Source organism: Colias eurytheme, chromosome 26 (assembly GCF_061535395.1).
Source record: "Colias eurytheme isolate Ceu_HAF_F1 chromosome 26, ilColEury1 Martin Lab GWU primary, whole genome shotgun sequence".
In the NCBI taxonomy this organism is placed as follows: domain Eukaryota; kingdom Metazoa; phylum Arthropoda; class Insecta; order Lepidoptera; family Pieridae; genus Colias; species Colias eurytheme.
The window spans coordinates 757,897-781,647 of NC_143005.1; the positions used below are offsets into that span (position 1 = coordinate 757,897).

Below are 23,751 nucleotides of genomic sequence, written 5' to 3' on the forward strand. Positions count from 1 at the left end.
CTTGTTATCTTAGTAGGTATTAAATTCATATGAATTTTTAAAGGCCATTGCGCCCTGTAATTTGTTAATATTCGAATTATTTTCTAACCAGGCACTAAACTTATTTTTAATCAATTCGTTTACAATTTCTTTTCGGTGACGTAAGAAAACGTTATTTATTGGAATTTGCGAATGGAAGTCTGGGCCATCAGCAAATAAAATATATCATTACTATAACACTTTTACGTCTAAAACTTTACGCGATTACCAATAAATAAATAACTTTTAACATCCGTAATAAAGTTGTTTATCGTATCGTTATAAGAGCAAATTCGCAGGCTTCAATTAAAACAATTTTTCAAAAGTCGCTCCAGTCTCATACTACACATGTTTTAAATTATAAAAACTAGATCATAAATACCTGTTCAAAACTCGTATGAGTACATACAATCTGCCCTCAATTATCTATCGGTTTGCGAAACCGTGCGAAAGCCGAGAGCAATACATTCGCACGATGACATTTGGATCATAATTTATAATAAACTTTATTGCAACGTAATAGACCCCCACTCATTATTGCAGTGGGGACGTATTTTCAAAGTTCCTTTATTACAAGGCAACATAGCATTAGCACGGCAGAATCATCATTCAACATCTATTCTCGACCAACAAACAAAAGTACAAAATAGAAAAAGCTGACAAAACGTCCCAAACTCTACCTATTTAATTTTACAGTACCTATCATTAATTAACTATTACTAATACACTAGCGGTCCGTTCCGGCTTCGCCCGTTGTACAATGTACATGTTAACGTTTTCCCTCCATATGAACCATTTTCCTACTTCCAGGAATATTATAAAAAAAGAATTAACAAAATCGATTAATTTTATGTTATAGATTACAGATTCTACAGAATTAATCGCAGAAATTCGACATTTCTTTATGATTTATTTTTATTTCATGATATAATTGAAGCGTACTTCAAGGTATATCATCGATAGCCATCAAACCGCAGATACTTCATGACATTTCGCAACTCGAACCTTTTAAAACATCCATGATTTATAGCACTTGTGGTCTTTATCCCAAAATAAATCGATTTGTATACCGAGTTTTACGAATTTCTTTTGCGCTTACAGTGTAAAAATGACTGCGCATAGAGTGTAAAAACATAGAAAATATACTTTCCCTTTTTATATTCTCTCTTTAACACATAAGTACATCGCTCCTATAACAAAATATCGAATCATTAATCAATCATAGTGGTCGACCTTCGTGCGAGATGACGGGACAGCGGGGTGTCAAGGCTGCAGGCTCTGACACTGCTTGATCTTTGGCTCTCAGACCACTAGCAGACTGTAACCTCTTTTGTTTCGAGTGTCGATGTTCTTTTATCTATGGATGGAAGATCCGACGACGTTCTATTTTTAAAACACAAGAACCGCCATTTTACACGATTTTTTCTTTGCTATTACATTTTTTGTTGTTCATAAAACAACTTTTTTAATTTTCTTTAAAATACAGAAATATCATAGATTATATAATAATCGTGATTTACGAATTGTAATACGATCGAATTGTATACCTATAGATGTTTATATAACATTTATTAATTTTTAAATAAGGGGAGAAAATATTATTGTTCAAACTTTAAACATTAATAATTCTATAATATTATAATAACCACACACATTTAAGTATTATTACTATTTATATGATGTTAGGTTACTTTGTACCTATCGGAAAACAATAACCATTCTCAACATCGTTATAAATGATAATGTGTGATATTTGATCACAAACTGTAACTGTAATATTAATATTAAATTCCGTAATATTAATTTATACAAGTATAATATTTGTATAGATTGTCTAATCTAAAAATGAACGCCCCTCCACTGTGTTTACGCTCACATTCAAAGTACGTGTATAGACGCAATACACACAAATTGGTCTGCCTCATTGGTCGTTCAGTCCTCCAGTCCCGTCCATGCCCGAACGACAGGACCAGTTGGCCAACTAGTGCATAAATGACGCGATGCACGACAGAACGGACGTGTCATTCCGTACATAGCGCGCTCTCCCCGCCATACAATGCTAGGAACCTGAACTGATCGCCCGATTAGTTGACAAATCAGTGCGCGAGTGTCAAAGTTTGCAGTAGAATTGACGCGCGCACACATATAAAGTGGTTCAATAATTATTTGTCCTCACACATTGAAACAATTAAGTTTAGTGGAGGGGCGTTCATTTTTAGATTAGACAATCTTTACATTGAATGAACAATGTATATTAAATACTAGCTGTGCCCCGCGGTTTCACCCGCAGTGCTCTGCTCCTGTTGGTCTTAGCGTAATGATTATAGCCTATAGCTTTCCTCGATAAATGGGCTCTATCTAACACCGAAATAATTTTTCAAATCGGACCAGTAGTTCCTGTTATTAGCGCGTTCAAACAAAAAAACTCTTCAGCTTTATAATATTAGTATAGATTTTACTTATTTCCTATACTATCGTCGTACTAGCCAAAATTCTTCTTGAATACATCACTTGTGTACGTTTTGGGTATTTAATGTTTTTCCCACTAATAAAAATGCAGCCTTCGAAACCTCTTTCCTCATGACCTTACACATTTCGCACAATTCACCTTGATTACTAAATAATGATGAATCTATTTAATAAGTAATGTATCCGTTTACATTTACGTGTATTAACACGAATAATTATCTATTCGTATTCATATATCAATAGGTATAGGTTATTGCTTCTAGGTACATTTGCAAGCGACTCAAAGAAACGCAATTTGCGATTCGATATTGATATCTATGTATATTTTTCTATCTATGTATAAGGAGGTCAATCGTAGAGTTAAATTCTTCGAAGCCGAAGGTAAGGGTCCAATAATTATTTAGTTTTTATAGTAGATACTATTTCGAAAGTACATTTCAAATAGAAAAAGATGTAAGATTTACCTAATGAAATTTTCAGTGTGAGTGTGTACTTACTTCTGATTTAATTTGGCTTTAAAGAAATAGACAAGCAAATTCAATCTACAAAAACCGGAGTCAGCAGAAAAAACATGCTTTAAATAAAATATATTTCTTTATGTTTTTAAATTCTAGCTTCAATATCATACGTGTGGTGCATGTGTGATATAATTGACACGTAATAAAACATTTTCAAGATGGCTGCCGTCTTTTCATGAGATAAGATTCGCCTCCAGCTGCCTTGTGACCGCTACCCTTGTCACGGAAATCGGAGTCCTAATCTATCGGAGCAGGCTCTGAATTAATTGTGGCATTATATAGGATTATCCCATTTATCGACGTCTTCTAGTCAATGCGTAATTGATCAAGAATGTTAGTAAGTAGCGTTATCACTTATCCCTAGTTAATATGTGTCGTGTAATTGTAAATAGATTTTGTGATTTTTGTACATTTATATAATTTATAACTTAGAAAAAAATATATATATTGTGTTCTTACCCATCACTTAAACGAAAAAGTATGGACAAACAATGTTAAGCCATAGAACATAGTTGTATGTGGGATGTAGCATCTACCAGCTATTTCTTGACATTATTACAGTTTGTAGCGTGTAAAAAATCGCAAAAGGAAACTTGAGGTCCTATAAAAATTGATGAAGATGATGTAACATTTTGTAGTGCAGCCCGTGTCGTGATACCAAGACATAAAATATAACTTATAATCATATGTTTACCCTATTTTATCCACATAATAGTATACCTGAACCCGTGCTAAGTTCCATGCTTATTGGAATAGCGGTTTTCTTTACTGTATGATTGTCGTAAATCTCCATCCATACTATACACCATCCAAAATATCTATTTAAGTACCTACATCTAATATTAAACATCAACCTTGATTATATTAACAAAGAAACAAAAAGTTACGAAGTTGTTATATTATATTGAATTTGCGAGGAACAAATCAAATATTTGCAATCACTTCGGTTTCGGAGATTTAATACTTTGTTTACTTACTTTCCTATTTATTGGTTTTCGTACGTCTATATAATTAATTGGACCGTTGATTTATCGATATTTCTAGATACTTTTGACTTGTTATAATCGTGACGTGACGTATTTATGTCATTATTTTTGTAAACAATTTAAAAATTTCGCGCTATCATAAAAAATAAACAAAGTAGAAATTACTTGTTTGAAACGTTTTATTAAATAAAAATAGCCATCTATTACAAATTATATGATTTTTACAAACGTATTTAACCAATTAAAGTATCTATTGTAAGTAATAACTGAAATTAAAAGAGCTTTTAGCACTTTAAAAGAATCCTTTCAATAGTCATAAAACTATGGATAACAAAGAAAAATAGAAAAATGTATTCACTTGAATAGAGATGGAACAAATATCGATAGCTTATTTACCCGAAAAGGTAAGAAAAAACCAATATTAAAGGCTCTTTTATAAAGAGATTTGAAAAACTAGCAGCGAAAGAAGATATTTCATTAAACTATCGTCCATCCAATATGGTGCCGTGTGTTATCGTATAGGTAATGTTAACGACCCCCGGGATTGGGATTTTTTACACGACCCGACGTCTCGACGATCCACAGATTATCCAGAATACAGATTCAGTATCGGTTGCACAAACTAAGTAGATTTTTATTTATTGCCAGATCCATTCAGCCTTTGTTTCTAAGATATAAGATTGATATGTTTACCAAACGCTGCATTTTCTTATTACATGAGTTTTAGCGAAACTTTGTCTATTTATATTTTGTTAACAAAATTAATAAGAAGATCGATTTGTTCAATTAATTTATTTGAAGTAAAAAGTTTTATATCTATGTAAAGCATAATATTTTTAAATAGATTAAGAGTTTTACTAAAATTTCTGAAAAAGCTTTATTTGTTTTTTCAAACACAAGCTTCTCACCTCATCCCTATCATATTATCACACACGCGATAAAAACTTTTATTGGAAAGAATAATATTTGTTATCCAAATGTTTATTTTTATACAACTTTGAAATATGCGGCTCATAAGTTTCGAAAGAGTAATTTATGCGGTTGTTAATAATAAACGCTTGGAAATAGCCGGCGCCACACGTGGTTCATATCATTTTTTGTTTATTTTATTACGGACTGAAACTGTTCGATTCTAATTTTATTTTGGTTCATTCACCTTTGAAATATATTTTATGTGTGTCATTTGAACGCTATTGATATTCGGTTTATTAGTTTTAAGTATCTCAATTCTCAAGGATGTAAAAAAACTGTGTGTGAATGATTTCCTAACTAATGTGTTGTTTATGAACTGAGACACAAAGAGATGATTTTTTCTTGAATATAAAACTGTGACAACTTGATTAAATAATAAAATTAACACGGTACGCAGAGTAATTCATATTTCATACAGTCTACAGAAAACTGAAAAAGTTCTGAATTTTCATGTTTGCAGGATTTGATAGCTTGATTTGAGACAGATACTTACTTGCACTAAATAAAAAAAATCGATTTACTTTCAAGTTTATAGTAGTACATGAAATCGCGGGTTACTCTGTATAATAAAACGTACAAGATATAGGTAATAAAAAAGGTAGCTGAAATCCCTTAGCATGATTCCGACAAAACATTCACTGAACCTAATTTCAATGATATTGGATAGTGTTGAGGATCAAAGAAACGTCTTTATTATAGGCCTTCCCTAGTGTATGTTATTACATGTCGAATTTCATATATCCTTTAGATGTTTTGCGCGTTCTATTTTGTTTATCTAAAGAATTCTTATCTTCCTGTTAAGAATAAGTCTTCTGTTTTATAAAAGTGTTGTAATGAAAAGATTTTATAACTTCGCATTAGAAATTTTGCGCCATGCTTCATTATAACATTTAAATAATATTCTGTATAAGGACTATGAAATTATTTTTGTAAATTCCTTATAAGTAAGGTATACTTTGAACGAAAGATGTAAAACTACAAGTACTAAATTAAAAGACCGATATGCATAGCTCAGCTATTACTAAATTAACTCACAAATAATGCAGCCGTGGTAGATGCGCGGCGGGAAGCTGGGCCAGCATGCAGCGGTCGAGCCACAGCCTGGCCAACGCCGCGCCGTCTAGTGCGCCCGCAGCTACGCGCTCCAAACGGTTGGCTGATAAGTTCCTGTTACATAATTGTTGTTGAAAAAGGCGTTTTGTGTTGAACTGTTAATAAATATTTAAATTGATAGTTTACAGGCAATAGGCATTCAACGCTCAATGTATCACATAATATTTTGTTTATATTTCAATAATCACAATAATACGTGCTGCAGTTACAGGACTAGCTCTAAATATTGTTGAATCACTTGAAAATATATAAAAGCAAGTATGGGTAGTAAACATACTGTATACCAAATAATTTAGTTTAAATCATCTCTACATCTTTAATTTATATTAGATATAAAACCAAGTTATATCTCTACTTTATATGCGACATTCCATACAATAATTTACGATTGCTTAGTAATATAAAAGATTTATGCTTTTATATAATGCCTAAGTACACTAATCTACAAAACCTGCTGAGATGCTTTCAATAGCAAACTGCTTTTACAGCCTAATTTTATGGTTCTCTCTTAATAACGCTAAATCTGAAGGATCGTATATCTTGGACAAACAATAGATCGGTACATGAAAATATGTTTTAGCATATCCACAGAATAGTATATCGTAAGTATACAGTATAGATTGTATTGTCATTGTAGGTAATGGTAATCAAAAAGTAATTTAGTTTTGTAATTGATTTAATTTATAAAATTGAATGCAAAAGATGAAATTTTGTTACAATTTTACAAAAAAAAAAACACTATAGTTAGATATTAGGCAGCCTTATCAGTGACCTGTTTGTTTTATTCTAATTCTCATATGCTTCCAATTATGTACTTTTCAAGAACAATGTTAATTTGTTAACTAGCATATTATCTGACTTTATTCGGTAAGGATGTGTAATAAGTTTTTCTGGACTTTATGTCTGTAGTTTCAAACCTTGTTTTTTCTTCTACCTATAAAAAACAACAATTTATCACAGAAAAGTCTAGAATACATTTTCAGACCAACTCCCTAGCGTTGCCCCATACCGATGACGTCACAGGATTAGCTACGGTATTCAGGACACGACTTGGCATAATAATAATAAACATTGGAAATAAATTACCGCGAATTTTGTAGTTTCCTTCCAAAATCCAAACCACTAGCGATACTTTATGTATAGGTACAGGGTTTTAATTACAGCGTTTGTAAACGTTGTTAATTTTATATTTAACTATAATGTAGTTTTTAAAAAGATCGCAAAGCGTATGTTTGAACATCGCAAACTTGACAATTTTTCATAATAATAAATAAAATGAAAGAATATGAACATTTTCTTTCACAAACAGGTGCACCTCAGCAAGCAAGTTCTTCAGGTGGTGACCCGATAATCTCAATTAATCGTCTATTAAAATAATTTTATGTCAATTACCACATAATAAATGTATAAGCATTTAAGCACTTATAAGTAATTATTTAATATATTTATGATATGATTTATTTATTAATAATTAAAATTTTTGTTCAGGAATCGACCCAGTGTCCAGACTCCAGACCCAGATCCCTCAATTCTACGCTGCTATATGTACCAGCTAAATATGTAATAAGTAATATTACACGACAATAATACCAATGAAATATTGTACAATCCATTTAAATTCAAGACGAAGACAATTAAAAATGCAATACTACTCGTAATACAAGGATCACTTAACACCTAGAATTAAATACAGAATTTCATAATGCGTCTCTTACGCAACAAACTCAATGTCTCACATCGTACATACTATCTCGATGATGTCTCATTGTAATTTTGCGCATTTTTAAACAAATATTTGTGACTTGTTAAGACGTATAGAGTCGTCAGTGCAATACCTGAATCTATAGTATTATATTATGTGTGCTTGAATGCATCAAACCAGTTTTAAGTAAGGCAATGTGTCGCCAAACCTGCATACGGGCCATCGCAGTTCTGCATCAAAATTATTACCTTTCCACTTAAAGGTGTTGAAACAAGGGACATAAGTTTGAATTGCTATGAGCTGTGTAAGATATGTACATATTATATAACGTCTTCACGATGTCCTAAAGATATATTCGCGTTTTATTTGTGCGAATTTATTTGACTCTCAATTTACGGTACTTGAATGTAACGGAAAGGCAGCCATGTAGATAAAACAGTCATCTATTATTTTTGGAGAATTATGTTTTTACTCTATTTTTACTTATAGATACATAGTCTGTTGTAGTAGCGTAGCACTAAAACCACACTGGTAAAAGGAACAAATGGTTTTATGTAAGTCGCAAAAACAAAGCCGATGTGGCTTTAATTTTGTATACATATACATAGTTTTGTATATATAGTTTTGTAACAAATAAATTACCTACTTAGAACCTTACTCTATAATCAAATACAATTTCTTCGAATCAATGCAAATTGCATCCCTAGCTAAGGTAAACTTGCGATCTAAATAACTCACAAGTCACGAAGCCCAGTGGCGAGGAGCAGCGCGTCTGGCGGCAGCGAGCTTATGTTGTTGTGTGACACATCCCTGCAACAAATAGAAATAAAAAGTCCTTCATTATCCGTCATAAATCTTTAAATTTATAAATCGATACCAATAATACAATTGGAGTGTCTGTTATATCAAAATAACCAGATGTATACACGGTGTATATACACGGAATGGATAGGACGTGCACTGACAGAATCTGTCAGTGCACGTCCTATCCTATCGTCCTGATAGCCGATGTGATAAGGTCCTTAGGCTTCTTTTTATTCTGTTAATCATAATGATTACGAACATTAGGATTAAAATGAAAATCTCATTAACGTGGAAGCAGTCTATATTATAGACTTTATAATATTCGCGTAAAATCAAACACAAGTAAATAGAAATAGATCTATCATAAGCCAATAAAATTTTATCACCGCTCTAGTTAAGCGCTAGGGGCAACGTGTTCCGTGTTGCCTTGGCTTTAAATACTGATCTGAAGATTTCATCTGGTCAATGGTTATTAAATTGAAAAATCTTTATTGAGCAATAAAGCTATAAAATATCTTAATATCTAATATATATTATAAAGGCGAAAGTTTGTAAGGATGTATGGATGTATGGATGTATGGATGTTTGTTACTCTTTCACGTAAAAACTACTGAACCGATTACAATGAAATTTAGCACACATATAGAGGGTAACTTGGATTAACACATAGGATAGGTTTTATCCCGGAAATCCCACGGGAACGGGAACTATGCGGGTTTTCCTTTGAAAACGCGGGCGAAGCCGCGGGCGGAAATCTAGTAATCTATAATAGTTCTTATATTGGACCTTTTTAAAAAGTATGGAATGTATTTCAGAACTTCTTCACTACATAGTATGTATAAAACAAAGTCGCTTTCTCTGTCCCTATGTCCCTTTGTATTCTTAAATCTTTAAAACTACGCAACGGATTTTGATGCGGTTTTTTTTAATAGATACCTAAAGTGATTCAAGAGCAAGGTTTTAGTATATATAATTTATTAGGTTTTAGACAAAGCAGCGGAACCGCAGGCGGTAAGCTAGTTTCTAAATAAAATAAGTTTCCACTTGAAAAAATATGTAGATGTTCAGGGAGATGGAGAAAGGGCAAATTAGGATATTTTGTTTCAAATTCAAATTCATTTATTAACAGAACAAAATAGGTCCACTTGTTAGTAATTTCTTATTACTATGTTAGTACAGTACATTAAGATTATATTATTATTATTTTACAATGTATTTTTCACACACTATCTACCCTATAAAGTTTTTAATATCTAAATGAACATACTGATATAAAATGCAACAATAAAAAATAAAAAAAGTATTCGTTATAGATAGTAGCTGTGATAGTAGTCTATTCTGAGTAGAGTTGAAAAAAAACGTAATGCAATTAATATTTTGGAAGTTCAGTCACGTAGCCTCCGAGAATTCTGTCTATATGCATATCATAATAAAAACGAATCATTGTCACACTGCTCAATTCAATTAGCAAATTCAATCAGTAGTTGATTTAATCGCAAAAAATAGTCATTGTTGGCGGCACCAAACCGGAATTAAATTTCAAACCCAACCGTGGTCCATGTAATTCGGTCACGGAGCTTAAATTATTTTTATCTGATCGATGAGTATCACGGGCTACTGATCAAAGAAACTGCGAAGCTGTTGTAAGTAATCATGCTAAAATATACTAATAATTTGTAGCTTGAATGTGTAGAAAATGATATTATATGTGTAGAACCAGTAGCATTGGAAGTTGTGGCCAGATTGCGGCTACAGGTTCGCCTATTACAACGCATTTAGTCATCTTGAAGCATTTGTGTTTCACAGAGAGAGAGAGAGATCAGTAAGGAAGCTACAACCTGACGGGTCAAATAAGGCATGCTGTCTTATGTTAAAAATTATCAGTAAAAAATGGGCAACCATAACAGAATAATGAACTTAAGTTTTAACACAGGGTTTCATTAACATAAGCATCGGAGAATATTTTGTGTAGTGATATGTAATTCTGCTAAGTAATATCCTATCCTCGGTACTATTTAGGTACTATCATCAACGGGAAAATTTTACCTAATAATTGTTTTTCTTTTCACTCAAAATGTTGCTGTTCGATGATGGATGAAAAGGAGCACAGAGATTAATAATTGTTTAGAATAAAACAAAAGTCACTAATTATTTTCTGGTAACTATACTAATCGAAGCTGAAAGGTCATAATACTCCCACATGAAGAAGACCTAGGAGAGATGACTGATGTGTTTTTTTATATATTTTGTTGGATAAGACGACCTAGTTTCTAGAAGTTTTGTGAAAAATGGCTATTGTTGTCTTTTTCGTCTAGTTTGGACGTAGATAACAGTAAATAAGATTAATGGAAAACAAATTATTTGGAAAATGTATCAACATTAGCTTTTATTATGATTGTTTTTTTCGGGGTTTTTGATTAAATTTAAATCTTATGACATAGAACTATCCTGTAATAAATTAATTGTGTCTATAGAGATGAGAGAATGGCTGTGTTAAATGAACTGGAAATTTTGATACGCGATATTTTTTATTTTTTTATTTTTTCACTTTAACCGTTGTTACCCACTTGATTACTTGCTGCTGTAAAATTAATAATTAAGTATGTAAGTACACATTTTTACTTGTAAGGTCCACTTTTTTCAATAACCTCATAAAAATTACCTTTTAGAGTAAAATTACTTCTACCGAGGTGCCAAATATTAAGTTGATTTTAATTAACATTAATTGATTCATTAATTATGAATAAATTTAAATTCATTACATATCCAACCCTTTAGGTGTAATGTACTTATTCGTGTAATATGTACCTCTACCTACATTTATTATATTGGTTATCATTAATTTTATTTTTTATTGTTATTAAAATGCAGAATTAATACAAATAGATTTTTATTTCCACATGAAACGTGGTAAGTAAGTGCGAAATTTAAAATAATAAGTTATCATTAAATTTGATAATAATTGAAAACTCAGGGATAGATACTATTATAATCCCGTTGCGAAGCGGACTAACTCGCAAGCTAGGTACTGTAAATAATAAATATCTTTATTTATAATAGGAACCTTACTAAGTGAAATAGCCTCGCTTGAATTTTAATTAGATTCAAAACGAAAAGAACACGAATTTGTTCAAAATCAAAAGCAAAAAGGTAATTAAGTTTCACGTAAAATTAAAATAAACAGTTTGCTCTTCTCAGAGCCTATATTACGAAAGGATCTTAGTTAATTATTATAATATGTTTTATTGGAAAATATGGTTCATGTCTGCATTGTAGAAAGCCAAAATATGATAATGATGATACAGGTGAATCAGTTTTGAATATCTATTGTGTGGTTGAATAGTTCATTGGTAAATTGTTTCGGCCATATTTCGGCCCTTTTGGGTAGATGGATATTTGTCATATTTACAAAATAATTTTCTAGAACTACAATATGTTGACCTAGGTTCTACTTTACTAGTCGGTAGCAAAAAAAGTTCTTTCATTAAATAATTGTTCATATTTTAATAGAAAATTACCTTGAATGTTACAACACACGTATCCTAGTTCTATACGTATACTTATATGATTCAAAAAAAGTATACGCTAGATTACAAAATGAATCTAGGTCTTCCCTGAGTTATTTTTGTTCTTATTCCAACACTCCTTTGTTCATAACTCGTGAGATCAAAACGTTTAAAGTATCAATTATGATTAGCACTCGAGTTACTGTAAAAGCATATGAGCATTCATTCAACAAGCCGAGGTCGAGTTTAGTGCCAACTCCCGGGTAGGGGGGGGTGAAAAAGTGCATTCATACTGGATTTGGACGGTATCCAATACGCATGCCTTGCGTGCGTGTCATTTTGTGATAGGGTTGTCACTTGTCAGATACTCGATGTAGTTCGTCCTGACCGCAAATGACCGTGAAAGTAATAAACAATATGGGACTAGTTAGCACTACACTTATATGGAGATGACAAAGAGCCTCAAGTATCGTATAATATTTAGGCGAAAGGAGTCATCTAGACAACTGAAAGAATGCGCCACATTTTTAAGATAAAGAAGAAAGATAGGACATAAAACAGTTCACAGAGAAAATGTTTTTTTAAGGTTGTTTAATGAAACGTTATCACGTAAAAACGTAATTAAAATGAAAGGCTGTTGTTTTAACTTTGCTCTAGCGAACTAAGTTGTTGTTTTTCATTTACCTAAATGAGCATTTTAATAAAAACTTTTTTATTACTATAAGCACAGTTAACACACACCAAAAAATACTATGTATATCAGCGTTGACTTAAGTACATTTGGTATGCTATATTTTTGGTTTTTTTAGAAATTTTAATTAAACCTAATGCTGGCAACCCTACTCCATCATAAAGAGCGATATTTCAGTGGTTATATATCTGATGTAATAAAGGACTTCCTGTGTGCATTTTATTCATTCAATTGCGATGCGTGGCCGCGTATATTGTAATATTTTAAAGCAAGTGCCGGTTACTTTTACCACTCGCAAGTAAGCTTTTATAAAAGTAATTCGGTATAATGGTAATTGACTGGTTTCCAATCAAATATTCTCAACCTCAAATGCGTTTCATTTAAATATGAAATATTTATTAGTATTTTTAATTATCTGCAGTCTACACTGTAGAATTAAACGAATTAAAAAGTAGACTCTACACAATAAGCAATGATTTAACACTATTTTGAGAGTCCGTATATATGTATAGATAAAGAAGACAAAGGAACAGCATACACGACAACAAATTGAAATACTAATGCAGAGCTTTTTAATCAACTTTCTAGCGTTCAAAAAACGTTTGATCTTTAAAAATATCAAGAAGTTTTTAAACCTAATTAGTATTAATTAAAATAAGAACTAACTAACACGTATATTATATATAATATGTGAATATTTACCACTGTATCCTCTATTCTAAGAAAATAATTCGTAAAGGCTTTTACGGAAACAATATTGAATATTACACCGTCAAAGTAAACGAGGAAGCTCTCTACATATAAACACAAAACAAAACACGTGCCAAAAAAACATATCTAAACATTTTGTTCTACCAATATTTTACTTTGATGATTGCGCATTAAAAACATATTAATTTCAAAGTGTGAAGTGGGATGATATTACAATATAATTTATCAAGGGAGGGCTAAGGGCGATTAGTCCCCGCGACCCGCGCGCCTGGGCGACGACCTCGTCAGTTTGTATGGTGTCAAATTCGACTCTATATTTATTTATTTTACGATAAAAAAATGTGAAAAAAAGTTGTCTGATAGTAAAAGGTTGTTAGCATCTGAAAATAAAATTTCAATTTCACGACTCGTCATTTTTTCTGAGTATTTTTTGACATTTTAAATATTTAGCTTTCGACTCTAAAATTTATTTTAATCTGCCACAGTACATTTTTAAAAAGAGCATGACGTGTGCCGAGCACACTTTTCAAAAGTGAAACTTCTTTGGCAAGATTCAAGGATACTAAAATCGTCGCTCCAAAATTACTCCATGACGTGACGATTTTGCCATGACGCGACCTTGAAATTTAATCTCAACGCGCCTAAAGAAGTTTCACTTCAATAAACATACAAATCGTAGACTGTTACATTGTAACATGGCCTATTTAGAAACAAATCCACGGCATGTAATGTAATGTTTATATTACGACATGCGGCGCATACATTTGTTACGGGTAAAGCCGAGAATTCAGTTCTCTATTCTGAGTATACAAATAACGATAGGCCTTCAATATAAGATAAGATTTTCTATTTATACACTGACTATATTTATTCTATTTTATGTTTGCTTGATAGCGATCTTTACTGTTTATATTTAAATACGGTGAGCTGTGTAATTAGAAATATGTTTGTTTCTATGTTATTATCATGGTACAAAGTAATATATGTTAGAGAAAATTTACTGTAAAACTGTTTGGTATTATGGTGGTTACCACATGGTAATGGTCCACATAACTGTAAAATCGAGCAATACTGGGTTCAATCCGAAATTCCAAAAAATTGTTAAATAAGCTATATAATTAAGATTCTATCTTCAAATAGGAAAACAAGAATATCAACATAAAATATTACATTCATTTTCCGCAAATTTACATTCCATACATCATCAATATCCATAAATTGATTCAATACACTGACATATTATGCTAAACATTGTGTGTTCTTTTTGTGACTCATAAAAAGAATCGTTCTGAAACGAACTTAATCTGTCAATGAGTATAAAAGCACAGATAATATAATAAAAAGTATAATCGTCTAACAGATCTGTGGTCCCGGGGGAGGGGGAGGCCTGGTGATGACGGCAGATGATGGATTGTAGCAATAACACTCTTTCGGGTAGAATAAATTTCGAGGTCAAAGGTTATACCGATATAATATAATATGTAGGTATGTACGGAGCTTTGTACGTGTTCTGGGTGTTTGCAGTTCTATAAAAATTAGGGTAAATGGCATGAAAATTGAATTAGAATTTATGTTAAATTTAAAATTGTGAAAGTATTTCCTATGGTATTTCTCTTAGTTATTGTAAAAATAAGGAAGGAAAAAAACAGTATCATCAACACATCATTTATCGATATGTACCTATTTATTTATTCCTTAATTTCGTTAAGTCTAAAACACAAGAGTTGTCATCAATTCATTGTTGTTCTTAAGACTCTTGTTTTCAAACTCAAAACAAAGCGGACAAGAAACATAGTGCATTCTATAATTCTACAGAAGTTAACAAGGACGTGTCACGTGAGAAAGTCTTCAGCTTTCATATTCATTTGAATATCAAAGTACCACAAAATCAATAGTACAAATTGATTGACTCAAGTTCCTTGTAACGGACCTTCGTAACAAAACATACCTATATCGTACCCATTACATGAGATTTATTGAACAAGTTTTTGTAACGTCCCTAGAGACTTGAAGGTAAAACAAACGAAAAGAAGATTCTTTTTACAAACTTGTGTATGTTTAATTGAAATACATATTTGACTTTCGTATTAAGGTTATTGTTTTGTATAATTAGCAAGAAATTGATATATAATTTGGCTCTTTATTTAGCATTAAGCCGTAATCCGCATCCTCTGCTTAATCTCAACGAATAGAATACTTAATAATTCGTAAGAAAAATCTAATTAATTGGTAGAGTAAACAATGTAGATATTTAATTATAAAAATACAATATAATGAAGCCGCCTATAAAAAGTTCACTTAAACAAAAATTGTTACAAACATGGTTTATACAATATTGGTATTTCGCAATTTTTATGTATCATTAAAGGATTGTTTCTCAATAATTATTCTGTAGAAACCTTTAACAGGAAAACTCATTATTATGAGAGAAATGTAAAGTTGAAAGACGCAACAAGAATAACATAAAATTCAAGAGACAAATGCCAAATATTTCAAGATCCGTACGTCATTTATTGCGCAAAATCATGTTTTATAAACTTAATTAAGTATCCAAATACTGTATATAACTTACAAAGTTACTTTTATAAAGCAAATTGAAAAAACAAAATCTTAGCTAGGGATTCAAATGCAAATTGTGTTCTTATTTGGTGACAAAGAAACGCAAGAATACAATATTCTTGAAAACGAAAATTTAAGTTTATAGGGAGAAAGCTGAATGCAAAATTTGTTTCGATATCTGATACTTCCTTTATTCAATTTCGGTTAATTTATAAATGTTGATTTTCGTAAAGTGATATTTGAAACCGATAGCTTTATTTAAAACTATGTTATAAACATATCAAACACAAATAAAACATAGGTTTATTTTCAATACTATACAGACAAGAGTTTTCCCATACTGTATAGAAAAGTCAAGTTATATCATCAGAAAAATATATAATTAAAATAACGGTAAAACTTATTTTGTTGTTCACATCACGAAAGAAATCCCGCAACCCTCTCTCGGACTTTGACCACATTTCCATCAGTTCTTTGTGAATTTAATGACTAGGCCAGGCCTATCCCAACTCGGGCGAGATAAAAAGCTTAATGAGTTTATCATGAAATATATTTAAAGCAGTTCACTTAATGGCACTTTTTAGAAGTTTCACGTCATTAATGAAATTTGTGCGGAAAGTTGTTTTTCGAGTATACTCAACTGAAATCTCTATTTATTAAATAAGAAATAAAATTCGTAGATTGTTTTCCCATTCCAGGCTATAAATAAAAATGGCGGTAAATTCGGAGAGTGAAAAACAACCATTACTTGGCTAAAACTAGAAAACTGGCACATATCCGGGTAATGCCGGAAAGGACACGCGACAAGCCTATTTTATCTCACAAATAGGGTTGCAAACTCACTGCGATCATAATATAAATCACTGTGATTATACCAAAATCACTGCGACTTTTGTTAGCAAATTATTGCCGCTACATTCGATTCACTTATTTTTGAGAGTTTGGCAGCCGAGAGATGTTATGGACGAAAACAACCCATTCTACAGCGATAAATTATAATTATGATGCGTATATCCCATACATTTCTAATACGCATCCCATAATTTCCAATAAGGTCAGTGTAGTGAAAGTTTATGAGATCTTCGTTCTTTTGTTGTTATCTCAGTCAACATAAATATTTTGGTTATATTTTTGAAAACATTTTTTGAAATTTTTGTTGTTTGAAAAATACAAATCAATAAAAATTTAATGCTCGGTTGTTTCTTCTTGACACTTCCAACATACTCGATTCTTCTTCCTTTGTATAATTTTATAAAACCACACACAATAGATTTTCTATTGTGTCTGTGATTCCGGGGCCTGAGTTATTAATCCAAAATCACTAATTTTATTACATGTTAAATGAAATTATTAATAGAAATCTCTCTTAAATGAAATAGGTACAAATTAATTTAAAGATACCTACACCTACTACTTTAATCCAAAACCATTTATTAAGATCGAAAAAGCAGTCCACATTATCAAAAACCTTTCATCCGTGATAAACGTAATAACAGTTGATAAATCACGGTGATCAGCTATTTATTTGTCACTGCTTACTCTGGCTAGACCAGTACCTTATCTGTGGCCTTAATTATACGAATAGCCATAGAAGGATAGATCTTATACAAGTTGGGATTGACGCGTGAACATAGATTGAAATGTAGGTATGTGAGATTTATATGAAGTAAATGAATCTACTTGAAGCTCAATGGATGTTATGGCGTAGGTAATACGACCGCCTGCGGTTTTGTTCGTGCTAATGAGTTTATGGAAACAGCTCAGTTAATTTATAGAATTAAATGTGTTGTTCTGTTATAGGTATATGTTACCTACCAATATTCTTGTAAACCTAGGTATGATTTTCAATTTGAAAGTCTAACTTTGGTGTGTTGATGTGACACAAATAGGGAAAATGTTTCAATAAAGGACTAGCTGCGCACTCTAACTTAACTAGAGTTTATTATTTTTAAGATATCATATATAAATAAATTACCTAATAGAGTTTATAATGTTATAGCATTATTCGACTGATCTATGTATGGTCAAATCAACGGTAAATTAATGTTATAATATTTATCTTTCAGTCTTTTGAATCTAACTGAATATGGAATTTCTCTTAGCACAGTAAATTGTAAATATTTTATTTAATCTAAAGCCTCATAATAAGCATTTCTATCATATTTGTTCAAAAGTTTCTCGACACCACTTAATGCAGATACATTATTTTTTTAATAGTTATATTCTTCGCAGTGACGTCAGAGTCACATTAAAGACACTACACATATATTTCCGTTTTTAATTCTTTTTCAATGATTATTATTAAGCCTTTATTATTTTTATGATACACATTTCAAATATTAAAATTACACACTTATAACCTAAACTAAACTAACCTTCGTCTCCATTTAGCAAGTATGAGTGACGCATAATATTCTAACACAAAGATTAGTTCATTCAACTTAAAGCTGCTTTCAAAAGTATTTTCAATAGTAAATTCTATCTTATAAACCCTTCGTCTATTCTGTATTTACGTTTACCATTATTTTAAAATGTATTTTTAAATAGAGTAAATGATAAACTAAATATCAAGACCCTCCGTCTGTCTCTATCTGCATCTTATAACTCTCAACCACGAAATGAAAATCAAAATGAAAAAAATATTTATTTCATACATTTTTTAAGATAGTAATTCACAGGACCTCCTAGTTAATTTAGAAAAACCTGTGTCAGAAGAACCCGCTCTTCCTTATTAATTAAAGTAATTAATAACAGTAACAAAAAACTAATATAACAAAATACATATATACTACGTGTGTATGTGTGTGTCTGGTGCAATACACTCCACATTTACAACCTGTATTTACCATCCTGGATATATCCCGAGTTTATTAATTAACAAATGACATACATACTAAAATAACACTCTACACAGAGCGTTCAGCGAAATATCGCGAACAACACATACTAATGGTCTAGCATTCTTCTTGTCTCCAAGAATTCATTTAACGCTTGTATTTGGAGCATCCAGTAATGGGCTGTATAAATATAACTATACTATTCACTTAGTACAATGGTTAATCGCGTTTAAGACATTAAGCTCGAGGATGTAAGATTTTGGCACTTGATTTTGTTTGGAGGTGGCAGTCGCAGATATGAGGTTGTTAATTCTATCTTATCCTATCCTATTTCCTACTAATATTATAAATGCGAAAGTGAGGATGGATGTAATGTGTATGTATGATTGTTACTCTTTCACGCAAATACTATTGAACTGATCACAATGAAATTTAGCACATAAGTATAGAGGGTTACTTGGATTAACACATAGGATAGGTTTTATCCCGAAAATCCCACAGGAACGGGAACTATGCGGGTTTTTCTTTGAAAAGGTAGGTGAAACCGCGGGCGGAAAGTAAGTGTACTATAATGTAAGGTAACATAAACTAGATATGTATAATTGTATAAGTAAATATTCAACATCGACTTAGATAGGAAAATTAGAAATAAGTTTGTGAAAATGATACAGAATTTATAATTTCCCTTTCACTTGAATATTCAATTTAAACTAGTTTCAATTCAAATGTACATTTATACTGTCAAACAATATCTTTGATCTCTGAACTCTTTAAGATCTATAAATCTTGAGGGAGGCCTTTGTCCAACGTCCTTGCAAAGATGAAACGACTACCTACACAACTTGAAAATAGACCTTAAATATTTACAATTAAACATAGAATACTTTTATAAGAACAACATGTCTTTTTATAATTGATATGAGCACTTACAGCGTTATCATCATCGTCATCATCATCAGTCCATATACGGTGTTTAATGATACGATAATCTAACGAGCACTTATCTTTCCTAATAATATAACGCGATAATTTTTCCAATAATAGGAATCCAATAAAAGAATAAAGCTATGGTTTATATTACCATATCAAAACATATCACAACAGTCGGCTCATTACCACGATCGCTGTAAAATATTCAAAACAATATAAAATCATTTAAAAGTTTAATGACCACTTAATTAAAGTTTATTTCCATTGATTGACAGTTTAGTACTTAAAACCTGTTTGTATTCGGCTCATAATACACATTGTCATCCCGTCTGTCCCTTTCCTAACAAAACAGACACTTGTAAAAGTCCCTAATCATTGTAGTTGTTAACTTTATCCTGAAAATAGCGTATTGTCTATCTTGTGGTATATGAAGCAGACATAGTATTGTAACAAGAAAAAAAATTAGTACTACTTATAAAATTGTATATTCAACCAATGATTAGTTCGGTAAACCTCCTGCTAATATAACTGTAAAATTGGATTAAATCAAATAAATTACAATGAAAACACAGACACCAGCGCGCGCAACAAAGCTTTTTTAAGCTGCTCAGTTAGATATCTACAAAAAATATAGTTGGTACCTATATTCACTGCACTGTATGTATATCTAATCTGTGACTGTACTCATACAGTACAGTTAGTTGTATTTAAGTTTTGTTATAAGTATGTCCCACTAGTGAAAGGACTTTCAAATACAATTCAGCAGTTTCTAACCTTTTTTCGCGCTTATAATCACTACATAGTATAAAACAAAGTCGCTTTCTCTGTCCCTATGTCCCTTTGTATGCTTTAATCTTTAAAACTACGCAAGGGATTTTGATGCGGTTTTTTTTAATAGATAAAGTGATTCAAGAGTTTTAGTATATAATTACTAGGTATTAGACAAAGCGGGCGAAGCCGCGGGCGGTAAGCTAGTTTTACGATAAACTTTATTCCATTTTACTTTTTCACATACTCAAAGCAAAGCTGTTTAAAATCTATAAATAGTTGAAGTTTCACAGGGTGTGTCTATGCGTTCTGAGCGGGGTGTTATCCTGGGTGGTTGCATCTGATTGCCCCCCCCCTCCCTCCACGCTATAAATAGATAGCCCAGACCTGCGTTCAACTGATAACTACCACCCACAGAAGCATCAATGGAAATGTATTTCTAAAGGAAACTTAGAGTTGTTAGTATCTTATATTTCCTTGAAATGAATGGTGTTGTAAACATTTTGATTAATAAATATAGTCGAATGAATGTTCCTAATCTAATAATCTTTTGTGCATGAAAAATTGTACGATAAAAAAGATTCTATAACATATAATTAACAATAGAAAGAGATGGATAGAATATTTATTTCCTAGAAGGTCAATTCAATCGGCATAAAAAGACATATGTAATATTTTAGATGAACAGTGTTTTATTCGATTCCACGAGGCCACTTCTTTTTGTATTTAATAAACAGTTTGTAAGTTTGATCCGCACTGAAGGAGAAACAACAAGGTATATTTTTGCTGAAAGTGCCCTCACATAAACATTGCAAGTTAATCTAAATTTTTTACAGCCTACCTCGAAAAATAAACTAAAAATACGTAATTACAATTTAATGATTATAATATCTTCATAAGTACAAAATATTTCTGATTACCATTCTTCCTCATTATTTATATTGAAATACAAAGCTTCCTAATGTTTAAGACTTTAAACACATAATTCATTGCATCGCTCGATAAAATAAACATCTATAAATAAATTAAACAAAAATACGCAATAAATCTCTTTCATTTGCCGACCTAATTCCTTATCACAACAGAGTCGGTAAAATTATATTCATAAATAATCTTTATTAATTGCCCGCTAAAGAGCATTAAATTGCCTTCAAGTCAATTATAAAAGGTTACGCCTCTCTTATTTCATCATTATTACACAGGGTGGGGAAAACACATCCCTTTTTATAATGAAACACCATGTATTATGTGATAATAGGTAGGTAGATTGTAGGAAGAGTGAAAAACCGGGAAAAAAATATCATTGGCGCTGTAATTTGTAACATATTTGAACTGGGTAGAGTTTTTTTTTATAAACTTAACATAACTGACTTTATAAGATTAAAAGGAAAAAGGTAAAAAATATGTTTGAGGAAGGATAAGCATTATTATTTTTTTTTAATTATATGTAACATGTTAATTCAAACAAATATCATCTCTATTATTTTTTATCAGATAAATTCTTATTTAAGAGCTTATATCAATCGTAACTTACTCTTCATGATGTCAACCAATATCCATAAACCATTAAAACTTCAAGAAACCAATTTCAACTAAATTCCTCTTTTTAGGGCCTTACGAAATAAATAAGGTTTTTAAGGAAAATAGAATTAAACCATTCCGCGTTTCGACCTCGACATATCTGCTGTTACCAGATATCGGCACATCGAAACTGAATCTTTAAGGACACACGTATTTGCCCAATTTTCCTTAAAGAATTCATAATATACCTTGTATCTGTGATTTGACTTTTTTTCTTCAATATATTGGATAAAAGCAATGTCAACATACAAATGGGTAAGTATATTTGTCTCTCAAAATTACAAAAAATAATTATTATATTCCAATAACTACAATCTTCACCACAGTCATCGTCTCGAATATCATTATCGTACTATACTAGAAAATAATCATTTAGAAAAAAATGGTGCTTCGATAAAATTTTCATATTTTCCGAATACACATAACAATTTTTTATGATACACTCAAATACTTATAATTTAGTTTTATTAGAAATAGCATAATGCCTTTTTCAAGAACGCTTTTGTCAAAAGACATACGAGTACCTACAGCATATTGATCAAATATTACTTTTATCGACCAGAATTTAATTTAAATTCAAATAACATGTAAATTATCTTGCTAATTAATTATCTGCTATTTCTTGTCTTCACACCAACACCTACACACTCTTGTACCAAAAATGAACCATAATTATAATTCCTATTACCGCACACTTAATTAGATTTGGTGTTGAGGCTTTCTAAACATTAATGGGATTACCGATATGAAAATATAATTTCGGATTATTATAAAGGTTCTTTCTTATTTGGTAAATTGATGACGTCATAGGAAGTTGATTTTGTAAACAACATCATAAAACTCAAAATAGTAATAAATAATAATGCTAAGTGTAGTAAGGAGAGTTCATCTTGAAAATATATTTATTTAATTAATAAAACTTAAGTACTGAATAAAGTATTTTCCATTAATTCCGCAGATTAATATTAATATTATATTGTACATAGGAAAAGCATTTTCTCAGTTACAAAACTAAAAATGCAATAGTTTTATATTACAAAACACAATTTATTCTTAAGCGTACAATGTAATTATTCCATACGCTTTATAAATCAGTGTCATCAATCAACGTTGCGCGTGAGTGGAAAAAAATCGATACAAAAGACATCAACGCTTGGTTTATCGACCCGGTTTTGAATAAAAAAAAATGTAACTATGTACATATTTATCAAGTTATTAATTAAGGCTATTAAATAATAAAGTGCATATTACAGAAATAATACTATTATAATTTTTTTTTACCTATGTAGATAATACAAAATTTTCAAATAAAATTTATTGTTTTTTTCAATAACTTAGAAACTAATAGTTTAAGATAAAAATTTAACTATCACTAAATACGAGTAGTACATATCTTGAATCTTCTTAAAATCAGTTATATTATAGTCTATAGATAACTGAAAACGAAATTATCATACTAAATAATCCAAGTTAACTAAGTTACGTTTACTTGGAAACCATGACATTAAGCGACTGCGATAACTTATCCTGTAGATAACTTGCCCTGTATTTACCAAACAACATGTTGTTCGAAACAAGTAAATAAC

The 23,751-nt window shown here is 31.0% G+C and overlaps 1 protein-coding gene across 1 annotated transcript in view; it reads right to left on the minus strand.

The window, feature by feature from the left end:
- rk (G-protein coupled receptor rickets) overlaps positions 1–23,751 on the minus strand; it is a 65,993-nt gene that overhangs the window by 37,438 nt on the left and 4,804 nt on the right. Inside the window, exons 2-3 of the mRNA XM_090116702.1 lie at positions 8,517–8,588; positions 5,999–6,130 (exon numbers count right to left, since the gene is read on the minus strand). Of these exons, the coding sequence (XP_089972828.1) occupies positions 5,999–6,130; positions 8,517–8,588 (204 nt within the window). The remainder of the gene's footprint in view (positions 1–5,998; positions 6,131–8,516; positions 8,589–23,751) is intronic.